This window comes from Protomyctophum parallelum, assembly GCF_964188405.1.
Source record: "Protomyctophum parallelum genome assembly, chromosome: 15".
NCBI lineage: Eukaryota > Metazoa > Chordata > Actinopteri > Myctophiformes > Myctophidae > Protomyctophum > Protomyctophum parallelum.
Window position 1 is genome coordinate 7,167,419 of NC_139710.1, and position 19,415 is coordinate 7,186,833.

A 19,415-nucleotide genomic window follows, 5' to 3' on the forward strand; every position below is an offset into this window, starting at 1 on the left:
AAGGAACTGTAACTGGAACTAATTTATCAGCTTTAAAACAATTTAAACTGATGAATGAGTTCTCTCTCCTGGTTGGATGAAATTGGCAACCTGTGTGTGTGTGTGTGTGTGTGTGTGTGTGTGTGTGTGTGTGTGTGTGTGTGTGTGTGTGTGTGTGGCCATTGTTTTGCATACAGGCGTTTGAAGCTGTGTACTGTATATGTGTGTGGCAGAGATTATTGTGAAGTGTTAATATATTTATGGACATTTTTATATACATTCCTGGGTGGCCTGGGAATAAGGGCAGTCACTTTTTCTATCGTGTGTGAAGTGAGTGTGTCTGCATAAAAGTGTGTGCATGTACTTGTAAACTACTATAACTGCCACAAGTATACTAGAATTTGAGAAACAGACATTTAAGAGGACACTTTTCCTGGCCCTCACAAGATAAAGGGTTGCTTTATGCCAGTGATAAGGCTCACTGTATGGCTTCGGCAGAATCGGAAAACAAAAAGCAAAAGCACACTCAACCCTCAACTCCGCCCCCCTCAGAGTCTGGGTGTGATTAGAGCCAATGCATGCTGGAGCGACCTGCACTCACAGAAGAAAAGGGGGCAGAGAGAGAGAGAGAGAGAGAGAGAGAGAGAGAGAGAGAGAGAGAGCAAAAGGGGAGTGGGTAGCCACTTTGTGTACTCTGATGATCTTGCAACAACGTCACTGTTGCTTGTGCTCCCACAGTGGCATCGCTACCATTCAACAATCAGTGGAAAGCTTAATCCCAATGGACATATTCAACTGGACATGGTTGAAATTTCTTTACAAAACTTTTTTCCTTCCTCATGGATTTATTGAAACACATGAACTAATATTGGTTTCCTGTTGATGTGGACATTGGTGGATACAACTTTTTATTGTTGTTGAAAATAACAAAAACCTAAAACATGTTGCTTTTGCATACACTAGTGGGAACCTCTTAAAATGCTTCTTTTGATTTTTGGATACGGCCACCCAAGGACCATTGGTCTGTACAAGTGAGGCTCCAAGGCTGTGTGAAATATGTAAGCAATTTCAACGATATACATTAGCAGCGTTTGTAGAGAGAAAGTATTCCACAATATTCCAGAGACTTCTTGAATGACAAAATTATACAAAATTATACAAAATGCATCTAAGGAAGGCACCTAATTTTGTCTTAGTCAAAGTCGTCATCTAAAAACTTGACTTAACTTAACCGAGTTGAATGTAATATCTGTGTCCACTGGTGGAAGATGGACTATAATTTGACTGTTACGGCTTCCAATTGGGTCAACAGTACCTTAAAGGCCACCAACAAGACAGGGCCCTATCACGACGCGGCTGGATCATGGATTCTGGTCATATTGACTGTTATCATAATGACTATTGTTGTGGGCAACCTGCTTGTCATCATATCTATTGCACGTACCTCACAGCTGCAAACCATGACCAACATCTTTATTATGTCTCTGGCCTGTGCAGACCTTATCATGGGGGTCTTAGTTGTGCCCCTGGGGGCCACCATTGTGGTGACAGGCAACTGGCTGCTTAGTGACACAGCCTGCGAGCTTTGGACTTCTGTGGACGTCTTGTGTGTCACGGCAAGCATCGAGACGCTCTGCGTAATAGCAGTGGACCGCTACATAGCCATTACAAGGCCACTCAGACACAAGGTACTGATCAATAAGTGCCGTGCCAGGCTAATAGTTTGTGTGGTGTGGATTGTGTCTGCCCTAATCTCCTTTTTACCAATCATGAACCATTACTGGCGTGCAGCAGATAACCTAGAGGCAATTGAATGCTATCAGGATCCTACTTGTTGTGACTTTGTGACCAACAGGACCTTTGCCATCATATCGTCTGTGGTGTCTTTTTACATCCCTTTGCTCATAATGATATTTGTTTATGCCAAAGTATTTATAATAGCATCACGGCAGGTAAAGCTTATAGATAAGAGCCGGATACGTTTTCAAAATGAGTATCCATCAACAGAGATAGAGCCCGGACACCTCAGCAACATCCTGCCCACAGCCTGTGTGGGCTCCGGCAGCCCGGTCCGTAGGAAAAACTCTAAGCGGCGATCATCACGCCTACTGGTCGTCAAGGAGCACAAAGCCCTCAAGACATTGGGTATCATCATGGGCACCTTCACCCTATGTTGGCTGCCTTTCTTTGTTGCCAACATAATCAATGTGTTCGACAGAAGTATCCCACCCGGTGAGTGGTTCCGCCTGCTCAATTGGCTGGGCTACGTCAACTCTGGACTCAATCCTATCATCTACTGCAGGAGCCCAGAGTTCCGTGCTGCTTTCAAGAACCTGCTGGGTTGCCCCTGGATGTATCCTCCACGGCTCAACACCTATTATAAGGAGCTACGAATCCGCTGCCCCTGCTTTCTATGGCAGGCTGAGTCAGGCACAGCCGGCTGTTTCGAGAAGACTCCCACTGCCACGGCCGATGGGAACGACAGCCTGGGCAGCAGTCAGGGCAGTAACAAAAGTGAGATAACTTCCCCCGGACCTCCCCATTCCAATGGCAGCACACAATTCAGTGACTTATCAGAGCCAGAAATGGAACTGTAAGTTTGCCTACTTCAACTCCCCAACACTCACTTGATTCATTTACCTTGACTGATGCACAACTGTTATCTTCAGTTTCTATAAATTAATAAATTAAATAAAAATATATTTTTTGAAACATAAAGAGAATAGTCATTATTACTGCAATATGAAATACTAAAAACATTAGAAAACGTGTCAAGAAAGCAGTAAGCTAAATTATTCTAAGTGTATACATGGTATTCCTGGCTACGCCCCCTACGTCAGCTTTTTTCGGACACTGTTAGTGTTCCTGTTGCCTTCATAATAACATATAATATATTATAATATTGATAATATAATATTATGCCTACTGCATGTTAACATAAAAATACTGCTTTTTTTAACATACATGCTTGCATCTATGAATTAAATCTATTAGATGTATAAGTCCTTTCTATATAGATATATGTAACTATATCTTAGTTTTCATTTACAAACTCACTTATAAATTCTGAGAAGAAGAAATGTGAGCGGGCTTGACATTAACCTTTTGAGGCACTTGTCTTTCGGACAAGTACTTTCCCATTCACTTGTCCGGGCACAAAAGTCACTTGTCCAGAGCATGAGCAAACACAAATACATTTTTAACTGTAAGTTGGTTTTGGTGAACACGTTTGAATATTAGTTGAATATTCTCAGTTTACAAGTTAATAGCCCTAGAATGTCTGTGATCTAATATATGTAGTCCAAATACACAGCCATAGATCGTTTCTATCCACACTGTTGGCAGACTGACCTCCGCGGCATTTAAACTTGTATCACTGCGTGTGCACTCACCCAATAATTAATTCCTAAGGCTTGGAGTCGTTTTGCGGACTAGTTTCATATTAATTTGTAAGTTCTGGCAGAAGACGTATATTTACTCAAATACAGACGACATTCTCTCTAGCGAGGGGCATATAAAACTTCCTTTAGGAAGCAAAAATGTATGGGCTACATAAAATTAGGTGGTGTGATCAATTACCACCAATTGTCAATTGTGTGCCACATAAGTTTGTGCTTCCCAAACATCAACTCAAAGGAAGTTTTCATATTTTCAGTCCAGGTTTTCCTCATGTAAAAGTGGCGATATAAAATAGCACAATATCTGACTCCAAGTCTTAGGAATTAATTACTGGGTGGGTACAAACGCAGTAGTACAAACGCAGTGCTACAAGTTTAAATACCTACATGGTCAGTCTGCTAACCATGCGTAGATAGGACCAATCTATTGCTGTGTATTTGGAATACATGAAATGTATGCAAGATCACAGACATTCTAGGGCCATTACAAATATTGGAAAGGTGATTATTTGGAAAGCTGCAGACAATAATGCCAGACAATATTGTTGGCTGCTAGGAGCGTCACAGAAAAAGTGAAACCAAGAGTCACTTGTCCAACGGACAAATAAAAAATGTATGCACTTGTCCGGAAAGCAACATTAAAGCGGACAAGCTTTAATGTCAAGCCCTGTGAGATGTCTAACAGTCTAACATGTGTCCAGCCTCAGATTAGTACAGTACAGTATTTTAATTGCTTTGATAAATTTGCCAGGCCAAAATAATGCATGTAATCATGGCATTTAAAAACTTGACTTAATGTATACTGTAATGTTTACAGTATGTCCACTGGAAGATGGTCTACAATTTGAGTTCTACATTAGACTTAAGAGTTAAAAGAATCAAACCTCTGCTGAATCAAGATACATAACAAACTCTAGTTAAGTCAGCTTGTGTACACATGGCAAGCTGATATGAAATGAAACAAAAACAAAGTTCATGTTTGCTCCAATTACACGGTCTACTCTACAGCAGAATCATTTATTCTTTTGTATGCATCATGGCATGATGATTCACTGATGCAGCATTACTGTACTATAACAAGATGCTACGTCTGTACACATTTAATGAACCATGGCACATTTCCTTAATTTGACTGAAATTGAGTAGTTACATGGGTGATTTACTGTTACTGAATATGTACTGTAATGATGCTGGGGTAGATAGAGAACAAGAGTCATTTCTTATATTTATAGGTGAGCTGCAGTACACAAGTTCTGATATTTTTCAATATGTTACTTATTTTAAGTCACTCTTGACAAGAATGTCATCTTAATGCATACAATATGATGGAGAAATGGAATTAGCATATAGAAGATAATTGTCATTTGTCAGATACATTAACAAAACAAGACAGCAGTAAGATGTGGATGATTAAAGGGCAAAGTAATGTGTAGCAACAAACCATCACCCCCAAATCATACGTCAGACAATTCATTTCACAAGGTGCAGTGTTACTGCTGTTACTACCCTCACAAAAAACATGCAGTAATCCTGGTCTCTAAACTATAGTTTCCTCCGGCCGGGGAAACTCCCCCCTGTCAGGTGAAAAGAAGCGGCTTGGACTCCTCATGCATAGAAGGAAGCATGAAGTCAGTCCGGTGCCTCCGGTGCCTTGAACGAAAAGATTATAAAAACAGATATAAATAAAAATCCAATTGTAATATATAGTAGCATATATTTGCATGATCATAATACAGTATAATGTGTATGTATATATGGAGAATATGATTCCATATATGCTACAGTGCTATAGGTTTAAGCATTATTAAACATTAGTATCTTTAGAGTGGTCAGGCACATTTTAGGAACTAGAGCCTCACATCTCCAGTTGTCCTAGATCTTAAAATGTCCCTGACCAATTACTGCCATTACACCCACTGCCAATCGATATGCCCATAATATGGAAATCTCTGTATCTGTCAGTTATTGTCCCTTTTATGGCCAATATATCTCAATATATGGAGATCCCTGATGTCATCAGTAAATACCCATATATGGGCAATCATGCCCCTTTTGTGCACATATATGGAGCTGACTGATTTGTTTGCACCTACTGCCATAAAAAGGTGTTTGACGTCAAAACGTAAATTTTGGCAAGCGAGTCACTCAAACGATGGTTTATTAACATATTGCCTGCAGATCACGCTATTCCCGACATTTTCCCATTGTCTTTCCCTGCGGAACACGCTATTCCCGACTTTTGTTTTATATGTTTTTTATTCAACGTTTTGATAACTTTTCAGACATACAGGGTTTCCCTGAACATTCCATCTCTCTCTCTGTTCTGCGTTGTTGTTTTGGATCGCCACGGTGGTGGATTTGTCAACTCAAACACGATGGGACTATTTTCAGGCGAATTTTCATGAAATGGAGGTACAATTGCAACGGTGTGATTCTTCAAAGGTTAGTGAAAACATCAACAGGGAACGGGAGTTAAAGATACATTTATAACGCAGTCAACGTGTTAACTCAACGTTAATAAAGTAATAGTCTACTACTCTCATGTGTATAACCCTCAGTTTAACCTCACAACAAAAGGCTAATAAAACTGGGAAAGGATATTATAAGTCCTTTTTTTCTTGCTATCTCACCTTTGCTGAGGTAAAAAGATTATGAAATAGTGGAATCCACCGATTTCCGATATTTCTTTATCAGAGCTTTATTGATTACTGGGTGGAAATCCGTCCTTTGGATGAACATATCCTATCCACTGTCCTACATTGGAATTGGAAGTATTAATCATGTGTTGTGGTCAATATAACACTGTGGACGTTTAGGATTCAATGCTTACACACAACTTTACGAATCAGGCGTATGTCCGGTGTCTGACTATGCTTCTGGTGTTTGGGGCTGCCGAGAATATGCAAACTAACAATGTGCACCATAGAGCTATTCGATCCTTTCTGGGAGTCCATAAACTGACTCCATTGCTAGCAATTAACGGGGATATGGGATGGGAACCTCCAAGCATCAGACACAAATGCGAAATGATACGACTATGGAATAGACTTGTGAAGATGTCTGAGGAGAGACTCACCAAAAAGATCTTTAACTGGGATCTTAGAGGTGGTCACCCCTGGACAAATGAACTGAGAAGTTTATTTTATTCAAGTGATTTGTTTTTCATTTTTCAAAATAGATTACAATGTAATGTTCAACAAATTAGAAATACAATGTTCTCCAGATACAAAGAAAACTGGTGTAGGGACCTATGGTACAAACCTAAGTTTGCCTTATAAAGGACATAATACACTGTAGAACCTTATGTGAAGTATAATTTAAACAAAAGGCAACGATCTCTCTGTGCTCAAATAAGGTCAGTAACATTACCATTAGCACTGGAGACTGGCAGGTTTAATGCCACCCCTCTGTTCTGTGATCTAGATGAAATTGAAAACGAACTTCACTTTTTGTTTTACTGCCCTAAATACGATGACTTAAGGGATATTTTGGTTAATAAGATGTCTTCTATGTGTGGGGATTTCCTAGATTTAAATGACTATGTAAAAATGGAGATATGTTTTGCCAAAGGGACTTTTGTTGTAGCAGATTTTATCTGTCAAGCTTGGGAAAGAAGACAGAGTACCCTGTATACATCTGAGGTGTAATATAATGAATTATGTAATGTAAAACATGCTGTAATTGCAAATGGGAAATGGTGTCTTATAAACCCATGAGGGTTGGGCACAATGTGTGCATGACACGAAAATAAATAAACAATCAATCAATCAAAATATAATAAATGAATAGCAACATTGAAGTTGGCATGAAAGTCCAATATGCATAACTGTGGCCACACAGAAACGGCAAACACGCAGAGGGACCTAATAATTCAGCTATAAATGCGTCTGAAAATGAGTAAAAATCGGTTGAATTTGCATCATGTCTATGATATGCATCCAACCAACAGATTGTTTGACATGTTTGGCAAATGTTGGGCACATAAGTATTTTATTTGAGGTTTGGCACTATTGTAATTGATTTTTTCATGAAGAATAAGGCATTCTAATAACTTATGCACACAATGTTTTAGGCATACTGTAAGTCTGCCTGTGAGCAAACTTGGCAAATTTTGTGCAGACCCAAGCTTAGTGAATGGGGCCCATTGAGGTTAGACAACACACTCTTAGGGCGTAGCTGCATTGGGAAATCCTTTGTTGTCATATATAGTGACATGAGCTTGATGATGTGGTCCATCTGCCCGCCTGCCGTACTATTAGCCAATTTTAATATAGGACATATTGATTAGTCCAACACTCTTCAATAGAAATAACTTGTTGCAAAGCTTGCTGCACATGAATCCACTCACTGAATAAAACAAATAATAATATTTAGATATATTCTGAACACATCCTGAGATTACAATAGATTGAGCAGAACAAAGTAAGAAAATAAATACTTATACTGAAACATGGTCTGATGTTATGAATATTACAAAAGACCAAAACGTAACCCAAAACCGAGTCGCATGCCTTCCATTAAAAAAAACATATGGCAGATCATTTGATGAGAGCAGATCAACCAATAGCATGGTTTCTGCTAAGCATTATGTTACCTGTAATCAATCTTCATCTTCATCTCAAGCCGATGAACATTAAATTACTAACAGATGTCCATTGGTTTCATACATCTGAACATGAATACTTCATAAGATCTTGAGGTACTCTTACAGACACTATGCAGAGTCAGTATTGTATTAATAACACTGATAATAACAATAACATAATTATGTTATTTTTAATAATTTCAATAATTTAATTAAATCATTTTATTTTAGATTCTTGTGTGGACCTGTGATACCAACCCAACACATCCCACAATGATAGCGATAACTTGTATTTGCAAGAACATACAGCCATTTGCCAAAGTGTAAATAAATAAAAGTTCCGGAAGAGTGCATACAAGGTTTCAAATATCCTTCTAAATAAATGAGTGTGGCTCAAGAAGATTCTGCCTCTTTCAGGGGCCTCGCACCCTCTCCAACACCTCTTGTAGCTGATAAATCTTTATCACTGAGGCACAAGACTTCCCCCGTATATAAGAGAGGCTGTTTACAGACTAACAACCAATAAGAATGGCCATGTTAGCATGTTTCAGCTACGGTCAGGAGGGACAGCTTAGAATTCTCATTGCTATTCTAATAGATACAGTATATATAATATATATATATATATATATATATATATATATAGTAGCTATTAAACAAAAAATACAGCAGTCTTGCATAATTTCTTGATGTAGTTAGTTGTGATGATTATGATGGCAAAACGGAAAACAGAGGAGTCAAGATGATGCAAACAAACTAGTGATATCATCAGTTAATCTAAATCAATTTATTGGGTGGTTAGAAATCCTGTACTGTGAAATATTCAAACTTGTGACTTTTTTTAAATTCCACAGTGTGATTCGGTTTATGGTTAGGTTTATATGTAGTAAAGAGTAAAGGATGCTTCAGTTATTTACTGTATGCATTTCCATTAGATGCTGCCATCCATCCCTGTGGGATTTTACAGATGTAATCAATCGTACAGTAATGTGGGAGACATTTAGGAGCATAATAAGTATTCCTTAAAAGGAGCCCTGCAGCGAGTGGAGCTGTGTAGATCACACTGAGGGGCAGGCTCAAGTCTCCCGCTGTGCTTTCAACCGGATTACAAAAATGTAAGAGGGATCAGAAGTTCAAGAGAGCCGTTAACCTCAGACTCAGACAGGGCCATGGCTTTGACAGGAGAAGCCTAACAAATGTACAGTATATGACAAGGCATGCCGTCCCTGTTGACAGGCAGCCGCTGCAATGGTATCATCAGGTATATCTGTGCTGTGTACCTGAGTGGCTGGTAAACTGGTTCTGATGTGGATGATATTGCTCCATTATATGGGAAATCTATGAGAGACCATTCATCCCCATGTTCTGTACTCAAAGGCAATAACAGTAGTAGAAGAAGGAGAAGACGATGGAGCAGCTATAGGACAATTTAAGCCATTTATTTAGATGGTATAAAAATAAATTACTAACGTTTGGACCTATACGGTCTTCATCAGTCATTTTAACAGTCATCATAGAGTTGTTTGACTCTGATGAAGACCAGGTGGAAACGTTAGTCATTTCTTTTTATACTAGCACCTAATACAAGGCTTGAATTGTTCAAGCTGCTCCAGGGTATTGTCTGTGCTCCTGTGATGCACCAGACTAGCCGTTCCAGGCTTGAGGCGCATTAGTAGATTCCCTTTGCAACAACAGTAGTGTTGTAGGGAGGGACAATGACATGACAGAGCAGCAGTAGGAGAAAGTGAAAATATTAAATTAAATTAAATGTATTCATGGATCTGAGGAAAAGAGCAGGGTGGGACCGATGGGATTGTTTGAAAAATTAGGTATGGAAACTTTGAAGTGAATGATCACCTGGAGATGGTGACCGATACAGGGTTGAGGTAGTTTACTCACACATTATCGCTCAATAATATATCAGTATTGATTTCAGCTGTTACAATTTCAAACAATTCTAAACATTCAAACATGACCCGTTTAATTACTTCAGTCTATATTAGTAGGTAAATTTTATGTCCAATGTATTTGTATTTAACTTAAGTTCATAAAGTTAACATAAGTAAACTAAATGCATTTGAAATAAGATTCCAATGAAAGAAATTGCAAAAATAGCAGATCTACAAGCTTAAATAGCAGATCTACAAGCTCAAGCTTGTGGATCGGCTATTTCTTTCTCTCTCTCTTTTTTTTTAAATAGGAAGATAAGAGGTTTCTGCCCGACAATATATGCAACGTAGCCCTCTGAAGTGAGTGTGGAAATATAGTGGCCCTTCATCACAGTTGCCCACCCCTGCTATAGCTATTATAAACAGAGGACTTGTTTACAGTGAAATACATGCGCATGATGCTGTTGCCCACATCAAAGTGCACATCAGTGTCACGCAAGCACCATACAGTGTACAGTACACGTACAGCATGTACCATTTTATTCTTTTAAATAGTGGTAGTGTTAGTAGAGTTAATAATAGTGTTATAACAGTGTTCGTAATACTCTGATTAAGATGTTCAGAAAGAATACATCGGAATTAAGTAATAAGAAAGGTTTTCAGTTCAGTGGCACCAATGTTCTTTTATTATTTATTCTATATTTAAGAAACCTTGGTTGTGCTTCCAACATTCCTAGGTTTCTCATGCATGTTGGCCTGAAGTGTGACAGCTGCTGCCGGATTACTTCTCATGAGGGCAACGGGGCATCTAGCTATAGTTTTAACCACTGACCTGTTATGTGTTTTGGGGGCAAAGATGAAGGGTATTATGACAGTTTATGTGGCTGAGAAGACTAACAGAGACAGAGCTAATCTAATCTCAACAGACAGCAGAGTACTTTATTTAAAAAGGAGAGAACTGCACAATATAGTCCGGCAGTCGAGGTGGACGGGTGGGAAATTTGGTATATAGTCTTTTTTTTATTGGCCTAAAATATTGTCTATATACATACATTCATGAATCCACTTGCTGACCGGCTGTCACTATTGGGCAATTATTTTATAGGGGTTTCTTGTGACCCTACCATTAACATGCTATGGCAGGCAATAATGTAAAAAATTTCAAACTTTCCTTTTGCTTTAAGTAGCATGTAACATGTCAAAACTAGGGGGTTTTCATGATTCTGAATCCATTCCAAGATTCCACAAAATACACTAATGGGCTAAAAACAGCCATAGCCACCCAAATGTCCTGACCGCATCACATTTTGTGCTGACCTCATCACATTTGTCATGACGTATATGGCCGTTTTTTAGCCCAAGGAGTGTTTTTTGTGAAAGACTAATGCTTGGAATGGATTCAGAATCATGAAACCCTCTAGTTTGACATGTTACTGTATGCTACTTAAAGCAAAAGGAAAGTTTGACATTTTGACAATTTTGCCTGCCATAGGATGTTAATGGTAGGGTCACAAGAAAACCCTATAAAGAAATTGCCCAATAGTGACAGCCGGTTAGCAAGTGGATTCATGAATGTACATGTATATAGACAATATTTTAGGCCAATAAAAAAGACTATATACACAGTACCAAATTTCCCACTTTAAACAAAGGAAGCCTGTCGGCTGCCGGACTAATATGGCATAACAAAAAGAAAAGATTTCTGTTGAATTCAGTCCATTTTCCATGGTAGTCCTACTGTACAGTCCTACTGTACCATGTATGTCTTGCATGGTCAAACAGGTTATGGCTTAAATGGCATTTGTACTGGAATTTAGAGTAGAAGTGTGCAGCTCTGTCAGATCGCGATTGCATGAGCATGTATAGTAACATGTAAGACTGAGGAAGGCTTTCATCCCTGTACTGTATGTCACTAGATGGGAAAACTGTGACTATTTATTTTACCTTTATTTTACCAGGAAGTTCCAATGAGATCAGACATCTCTAAGAGAGGTAGCAGCCAAATAAAAACACAACACAAATCACAACACATTAAAATAGAACAGAGGACGTTTGACTAGACCCATAACATGAAAGGCAGAAAAACAACAACTTATGAGAGCAAGGAATGTACTGTGCGTGTGCAGATATTACTGCAGGGCAAATAGTAGGCTTAGGCTACCATGAAGGTAGCATGTTTTTACATACTACATCTGTGTGCCTGCATTACAGTGTAAGCATAAGGGTCGGAGACATATGGGACACCTGGGGATATTTACAATGTGTCACTAACTGGGAAAACAAGGTCCACATAAAATGAAACGGTCTGCATTTAATGTATACTGTAACAAAAAATGTCAACTATCTTAGGCTACCGTTTCTTTGTTTTCATCTTGGACATATCAAACCAGCACAAATATCCAATGAAGATTACAGCAGGTGGCATAGACTGCAAAGTAGGGCAAATTAATCAAAAGCTTTAAAGGAATAGCACCCCTGATCAGGGCAGGATAGTTCATAGGGCGAGTGACCTGGGGCACCAGTCAGTGAGGGGGCACCAAATGATTAAGACATCCAGATTTAAATGGTCAGTAAAAAGTGGAAATGTGAGTACTTTATCCGCCATTTATTAGAAATGTGGGATGTGCTACCTTTTTGTGATTTTTTTCAATTCCTACTTTTGATATGGATACTGTATTTTGGGTAGAGCACTCCACTGAGCAAACCTTTTTCTTATTTTGCCTGTTCTCAGCTGCTTTTCTGGCCCTTACTTCATGAATGCAGTCACAATGGGTCGAACAATAGGTGTCCAATAGTGGATTTTGACTCCATATAGTATGTGCAGACTTTTAGCCTACTCCACATGCATGTGCATTTGCAGATCTCAATATGTGCATTTCACATGGTTGATGTTGTGTCTAACATCAATGCATGTTGATCGCCATGATGTGCATTTGACTGGTCATTGGTCAATGATGTAGCCGTGTGGTGCGCTTCAGTGACAGACAGAGATACGGATACGAGGTGCATTCAGATTTGAGCATCAGTGTACGGTACAATATGGTATTTGTTTGACTACTTCTATCTATGATATCATACTGTATGTGTGGTGACTGGTGAGCCAGCACTTTAGCTGTAAGTTCATGTAGGCCCAAGTAAAGGTTGTTTAGTATATTTAGTACATTTCAATTTCGTAAAGTTGGAGGAAGGGGGCACTTCAAGTGAGGTCACCCTGGGGCACAGGGCCTGTCGCTGATGTGTTGTAACTAATTACGTGAGCACTAGTACTGCTCTGGTGTTGTGATTAGCAGTTAATTATAATGTGTCTCGATTCCGATAGAGGACTGATATACTGTATACACACAAGGCAAAGGAATATTATGGTTGGCAACTTGGCACAGCATTTCTTTCACCTCATGAACTATTAAAGAGATTACATGAAGTATTAACTATGGGACACATGAGGAGGAATAATTAAGATGTGATGCAGATGTAAGACAGATGGGGGGGGGGAGGGGGGGGGGGGGAGAGAGAGACAGATTCAGAGACGGGGAGAGAGTGAGATTGCGAGAGCCAGAGGGAGATGATGGAAAATGTCACCACTGGGTGATTATTCCAAGTGGTTTTGTAAATATTTCTACACACATTACATTATAACACCATACAGTACTCAACCGGCAATGGTGATTCATGACAATTGAGTGATGTCTCAAAGCTAAATACTGTGTAGACCACCATGGACTAAGGTGTACAAATGTAATCAATGGCTCTTGAGAGTCACGGATACGATCCTGCGCTCATGGCTAGCCCCTAATTCTTTGTTAAAAGAATCAGTTAGGACACCATGTTTACAATCCAAGCAGCTTGTGTTTATAATGCAACAGTGTTTTACAGGAAGACCCAGTCCAATAGTATAATTAATTATGCCATTGCTAGTAATATAATTCTATTTCCACACATACTACTCTTCCTTTTATTAATCATCACTGGACATTTTGTAATCACTGTGGGAGATCTTGTGGAAGTAACAGCTTAGAGTATGCAACACGATAAAGCCATGTTTGGATCTGGGTTCATTGTAGTACTTTTAGTGCTGCTTGAAATATAGAGGGGCCCAAAGCACTGTTTCAACAAATATATATATAAAAAGGTTTAAACAAAAAATGTCAACGTTTCATAAATTAAAAACAATAAAAATAAATCTAAGTCATTTCATGAATAAAATGAACACAATCTAATAATTTCCATAAAATATATTTTAAAATATATTTAGGTTATTTTTTATATCCTTTTCTGCTAAGCAACAAGCTGTATATGCTTAGATGATTTCTATTTATATTAGGATAAATTTGCGCGGCTGTAAATGACGAAATGGAAATTGCGAGAGGCAACAGTCTGATAACGTGAGACTATGAATGCTGCAGATCTCAACAACCTGTGATTGACAAGATTTGTCAGGGAATATCTATACACTAAATCAGTGAGGGAAATCAACACACTGAAAAACCTGCGGTGGTATACAGTTCCATGTCATCCTAAGCCTGTCAATATACAGGCCTAATATAGGTTACAGTACAGGTGGCAACATTTCAGCCAATCAGGAGAGAGTAGCCATTTATCAGCTTCATTTTTAGTGTTCCAGTTCCCATTTTGTCTGCTCATTTCTTTGCTTCTTCACTTACAATTCCACTTGTTAAATCTGTGTCCTCCTGACTGTGTTCTATATCCTGATTGGATAAAATGTGTATCCCGACCTGAAAATGCATTTTCTGTTAATAAAAAGCTGGAGACATGGAGACTCCTGTTACTGAACAAACACTATTGCAATGAGCAATCACAACATGGAGCTCTTTAACACTTACTGTATTTTAACCAAAGAAAATCACTTGCCCTACCTTTAACTGAGAGTGTAGCAATGGACGCTGTTGTGTCGCCCTCTAAGTCACTAAGTGCCTTATTTTCTCTGAAATATGGCATCAGAGCCACTTACCGAACTCTGCAATGCTAATGTCCATGTGGCTTTTACCTGGCTGAGGAAGCATGAAATGAGGACCAGGATACAAACAGGCAGTGGTGGGAAAAGTACGCACATGTTTTACTTAAAGATGAAGTGCCAATATTTGTATTCCACCCTAAAACATGATCATCCGGTATTAGGCCTATTATCATATAAGGAGGAAGATTATTTTTCAAAACAGTATTTGTTAAAATGATGTTTTTATGTGGACACACCCACCAGTTCATTAAAGGGATATTTCACTTTAAAAAAAAACGTTCATTTGAACACCCCAGACAGTTTTTAGGTTGCTTGATTGATTCCATATTTAAGTTGCTTGATTCAATATTTAGATATTTGATATTAATTTTAGCTTCCCCACCCCCTTCCTATACAAACCCATTGTAACTTCAAACTCCATTTGAACCATGATAGATTCATCGAAAAGTCTTTTTTTTTTTTCTGGTGACTGATATTGCTCTTCCAATACGTGAGGGGGCCGTGTTTTTCAATTAATGTTTTCATTTATTTTTCACGTATTAGAAGGACAATATCAGTCACCAGAAAAAAGGACTGTTGTTTTTGATGAATCTATCATGGAGTTTGAAGTTACAATGGGTTTGAATAGGAAGGGGGCGGGGCAGCTAAAATTAATATAAAATATCTAAATACTGAATAGAGCAACTTAAAAACTGTCAAGGGTGTTCACATAAGCCTGAGAGTAGACGATAAGATGAGGTTTTTTTTTAAAGTGAAATAACCCTTTAAGTATGCCTGGTTTGCCTGGTGGGTGGTGATGGGTGGTGAGCCTCATGAACTGAAGCTGCACCAACAGCTGTTGTTGTATGATAAATGGGAGGGGTTAGGGGAGGGGATGATATTGTGATGTCACTATATCACTGTTTTTTTTCATTGGCACGACTGTCATAGTTTCAGCCTCCAGGAAGAACCCCTAAATACAAAGGGAAGACATCATTGCACATAACAACCATACCAAGGGGTCTAATGAAATACTGAAAACATCATGGCACTCCATCTTTAAGTAAAAGTATCAATACTGCAATATAGAAATACTCCGTTACAAGTAAGTCTGCTATTCAAAATGTACTTCACTAAAATGACTGTATTTGGCATGAACATGTACTCAAAGTACCAAAAGTAAAAGTACTCATTGTGCAGAATGTCCCATTTCAAATGTATAAAAAACCTTTTGAAAATAGCAGATCTACAAGCTGACAATCACAAAAATCACTGCACTCCATCTTTAAGTAAAACATTTGAGTGCCGTTTACACCACTGGCTTTCAATCCAGGACAACATTGCTATATAATACATATATGTACCTTAAGCATGCCTATTTGTATAATTATCAAAGCAACTTGAAGTTTTAGAACAAAAAAGGGAGAGTTGGGGCGCCCGCTGGCCTAGCAGTCCAGGCGCTCCACGCAAAAAGGAGAGTTTAAAAGGACTGAAATCATGCTGCCGTTAAATATTGTCTCCTCAATCAATGACCACTGGCAGAGAAATAAAATACACATGTCTGACTTGATGGATGGAAGTGTTTTCTTTAACTCCATTTATTTGGATGGAGATGGCAAAAAGTGTTAAGTATGTCTCAGGTATGCCTCAAGTGCTTCAACATTTCAATTGGATCTTCTTCAGGAATTATATATTATCATATATTATTCCTGAAGAAGATCCAACCGGATCGAAGCGTTGAAGCAATAAACCAGTGGAGCTGAGTATTATTAACCAGCGTTGCAGACTGTATTACCGTTTGTCCAGCACCCGGTCTAGAGTGGATGAGGATCACCTCCTAAATAGTGAACAATACTACATTTAGTCTATGAATCATAGTCAGCAGCAATCATAGCTGTGGAGAGTATATGTATTCCTGTTTAGACATGTACTGTACAACAGTGGTGATAGCATCAGAATTCAGGGTATTTTGACAGAAGGTTAAATAAATATGACATTATTTAGAGAAAAATATTAAAGAAGAAAAAGAAAGGAAAAGTAGGAAAACAGACAATTAATCAGTGAGTTATCAATATTCTAAAACAAAGGTATTTAGAAAAAACTGCTTATTGTCATGGAGCACACGTATCTAACCCAAATGCCTTTGAGGTTGTGACTACTGACTAGTTCAAACCAACTAGGAAGCACTGTATTCTTGTCTAGCAACAGTATGTCAGAATTAGTTCTGACATGGACTAATGCCAAATTGGAAATAATATGGTCAATGCATTGCTAGTTTCTTGATGAGACAGTGAAGCCTGTTTTAGTTGTTTTAGAAGACAATTTGGAATAACTATTAAAGATGAATGATATTAGGTACGGTAGCTGCCTCAGTCCAAAATGGGTTATTTTACTATTATTTGCAAGGTGAGTTTCTATTTAGAAAACAAGTGTTAATTCAGAGAAGTCACTTTTATTATTTATCCATCATTATGATCCCTCATGACAATGCTTTTCTTTTTCTATCAAAATAAATGTAGAACGCCAATATATGTGTTCAGCTTCACTTTGCAGGTAAAGGAGGGGTGAGACAAAGATGGGAGATCAAATGTCAAGCTACTGAAATGAACGAGACCCAACAGTTACTGTTGGGACCACAACGGCACCGAGGATGGCAGTCATACTGGCCCTGGTGAGGGGTGTAGTACAGCAGATAATAGGAACGATCCTTCACTTGGTGATACAAGCGTGAAATTTGGCATGAACATGACTCTGGGTCACCTCTTTAACTTTTTTAACCGAGCCAACGAAAAATCCAATATGGCGGTCATTTTTCAAGATGGCCGCCAAATGAAAAAGGCCTTTTGTGGCGGTTCTGGACAACCATGGGTGCGGCCGACTCGAGACCAGGCACTGCACTCCCTGTGGGTGTGTGGAACGTGTGTGTCGAATTTGAAGTCGGTGGGGCGAACGGTTCTCGAGTTACGTGGATTAGAGATGTACACACGCACACAAAATTCGTGCAATATAGCAGATCATTGGAACGGTTGTTCGCTTGGTGATACAAGCGTGACATTTGTCATGAACCTTCCTTTGGTCAACTCTTTAACTTTTTTAACCGAGCCATCCAAGAATCCAATATGGCGGTGCTGTCTGCTATATCTACAATATTGCACGAATTTTGTGTGCGTGTGTACATCTGTAATCCACGTAATCCGAGAACCGTTCGCCCCACCGACTTCAAATTCGACACACACGTTCCACACACCCACAGGGAGTGCAGTGCCCGGTCTCGAGTCGGCCGCACCCATGGTTGTCCAGAACCGCCACAAAAGGCCTTTTTTATTTGGCGGCCATATTGGATTTTTCGCTGGCTCGGTTAAAAAAGTTAAAGAGGTGACCCAGAGGCATGTTCATGCCAAATTTCACGCTTGTATCACCAAGTGAAAGGTTCTCTCACAATATGGCTGTTAGCCGCTGTACTAGTGGTCAAGAGCTAACTCTAGGCCTAGGGGACAGTGGACAGACTGCAGAGACGACAGACCTGGACTACATTGAAACCCAACATAATGGAGGCCATGAGACAATGAAAAGATTGTTACAACTCAGCACTTGAGACATTTTGACATGCCAGAAACATATACTGTGCACAAAAACAACATTCTCTACTCCTGAACAAGGAAGCACTTCAGTAAAGTTTGAATCCATTCCAATGATCCCCAGGCCACAATGTACAGTATGTGACCTTTAGTTTGAAAGTGACAGTGTGATATAAGTATGGTTAATTGAGTAAATTATCTATTTATGATGATTTAATCTGTAACAAACTTAGTTTTATTACTTGTGCAAGCAGAGCGTGCAAGGAATGTTATCAGTCAAGTTCTACGATGCGTATGTCCCTTAGCAGCATATGATGACGTCATATGCTAGCACGGTACATACGGAAGCAGACCGTGCAGGTATGTTTTCCGTCATGCTACGAAGCGGATGTCCCATGACGTGATGAAGATATGTACCAATGCCAGGGTATAATTGACGTAATGATGATATGTTTCAGTGTTGGGTGGATTAAAGGGACATACGCATAAAACCACCCGAGTAACCACAGTATACCTACTAATCAACTCAGAAATTACATATACATACATATAGACATATATATATAGACATATGAGCATATGACGTGATGAATATATGTACCAATGCCAGGGTATAATTGGTTATCGATGGTGACGTAACGATGACATGTTTCAGTGTCGGGTGGACTACAGGTAATGCCCCTATTACATGTATGCCAACAGGCATAAGTAATCATTACCATACTTCAAAATACTACTTTCTTTCCTCCAAAAGCAAGGTACGTAGCAAATAGCTAAACCTAATAATTCAAATTGATTCAATATTCCAAACGTTCTTTCCCAGAGGCTGAGATTTGAACGTTTGTAGCGGTCTACAGTACTTGCACGCTCTGCTTGCCTAAATGGCCTACTTGTGTGCAACAAGCAAATCGGCACTCGACAGAGTGCAGTTCTATAGGACTAATGTTCTAGAAAAAGTTGTTTCCATTGTTATGTAGTGGAACAGGCACAAACACCTTTAGTATGTCAGTGAAAAGGGGAGATGAGATGAGA

At 39.0% G+C, this 19,415-nt stretch overlaps 2 protein-coding genes across 2 annotated transcripts in view; one reads left to right on the forward strand and one right to left on the reverse strand.

Annotated features, from left to right (window-relative positions):
* rab11fip1a (RAB11 family interacting protein 1 (class I) a) overlaps window positions 1-19,415 on the reverse strand; it is a 124,101-nt gene that overhangs the window by 50,108 nt on the left and 54,578 nt on the right. The window lies entirely within an intron of this gene.
* On the forward strand, window positions 632-2,881 carry adrb3a (adrenoceptor beta 3a). The gene has a single exon (XM_083783314.1). It carries the CDS (start codon window positions 1,248-1,250, stop codon window positions 2,574-2,576), a length of 1,329 nt encoding a protein of 442 aa, XP_083639440.1. The 5' UTR covers window positions 632-1,247; the 3' UTR covers window positions 2,577-2,881.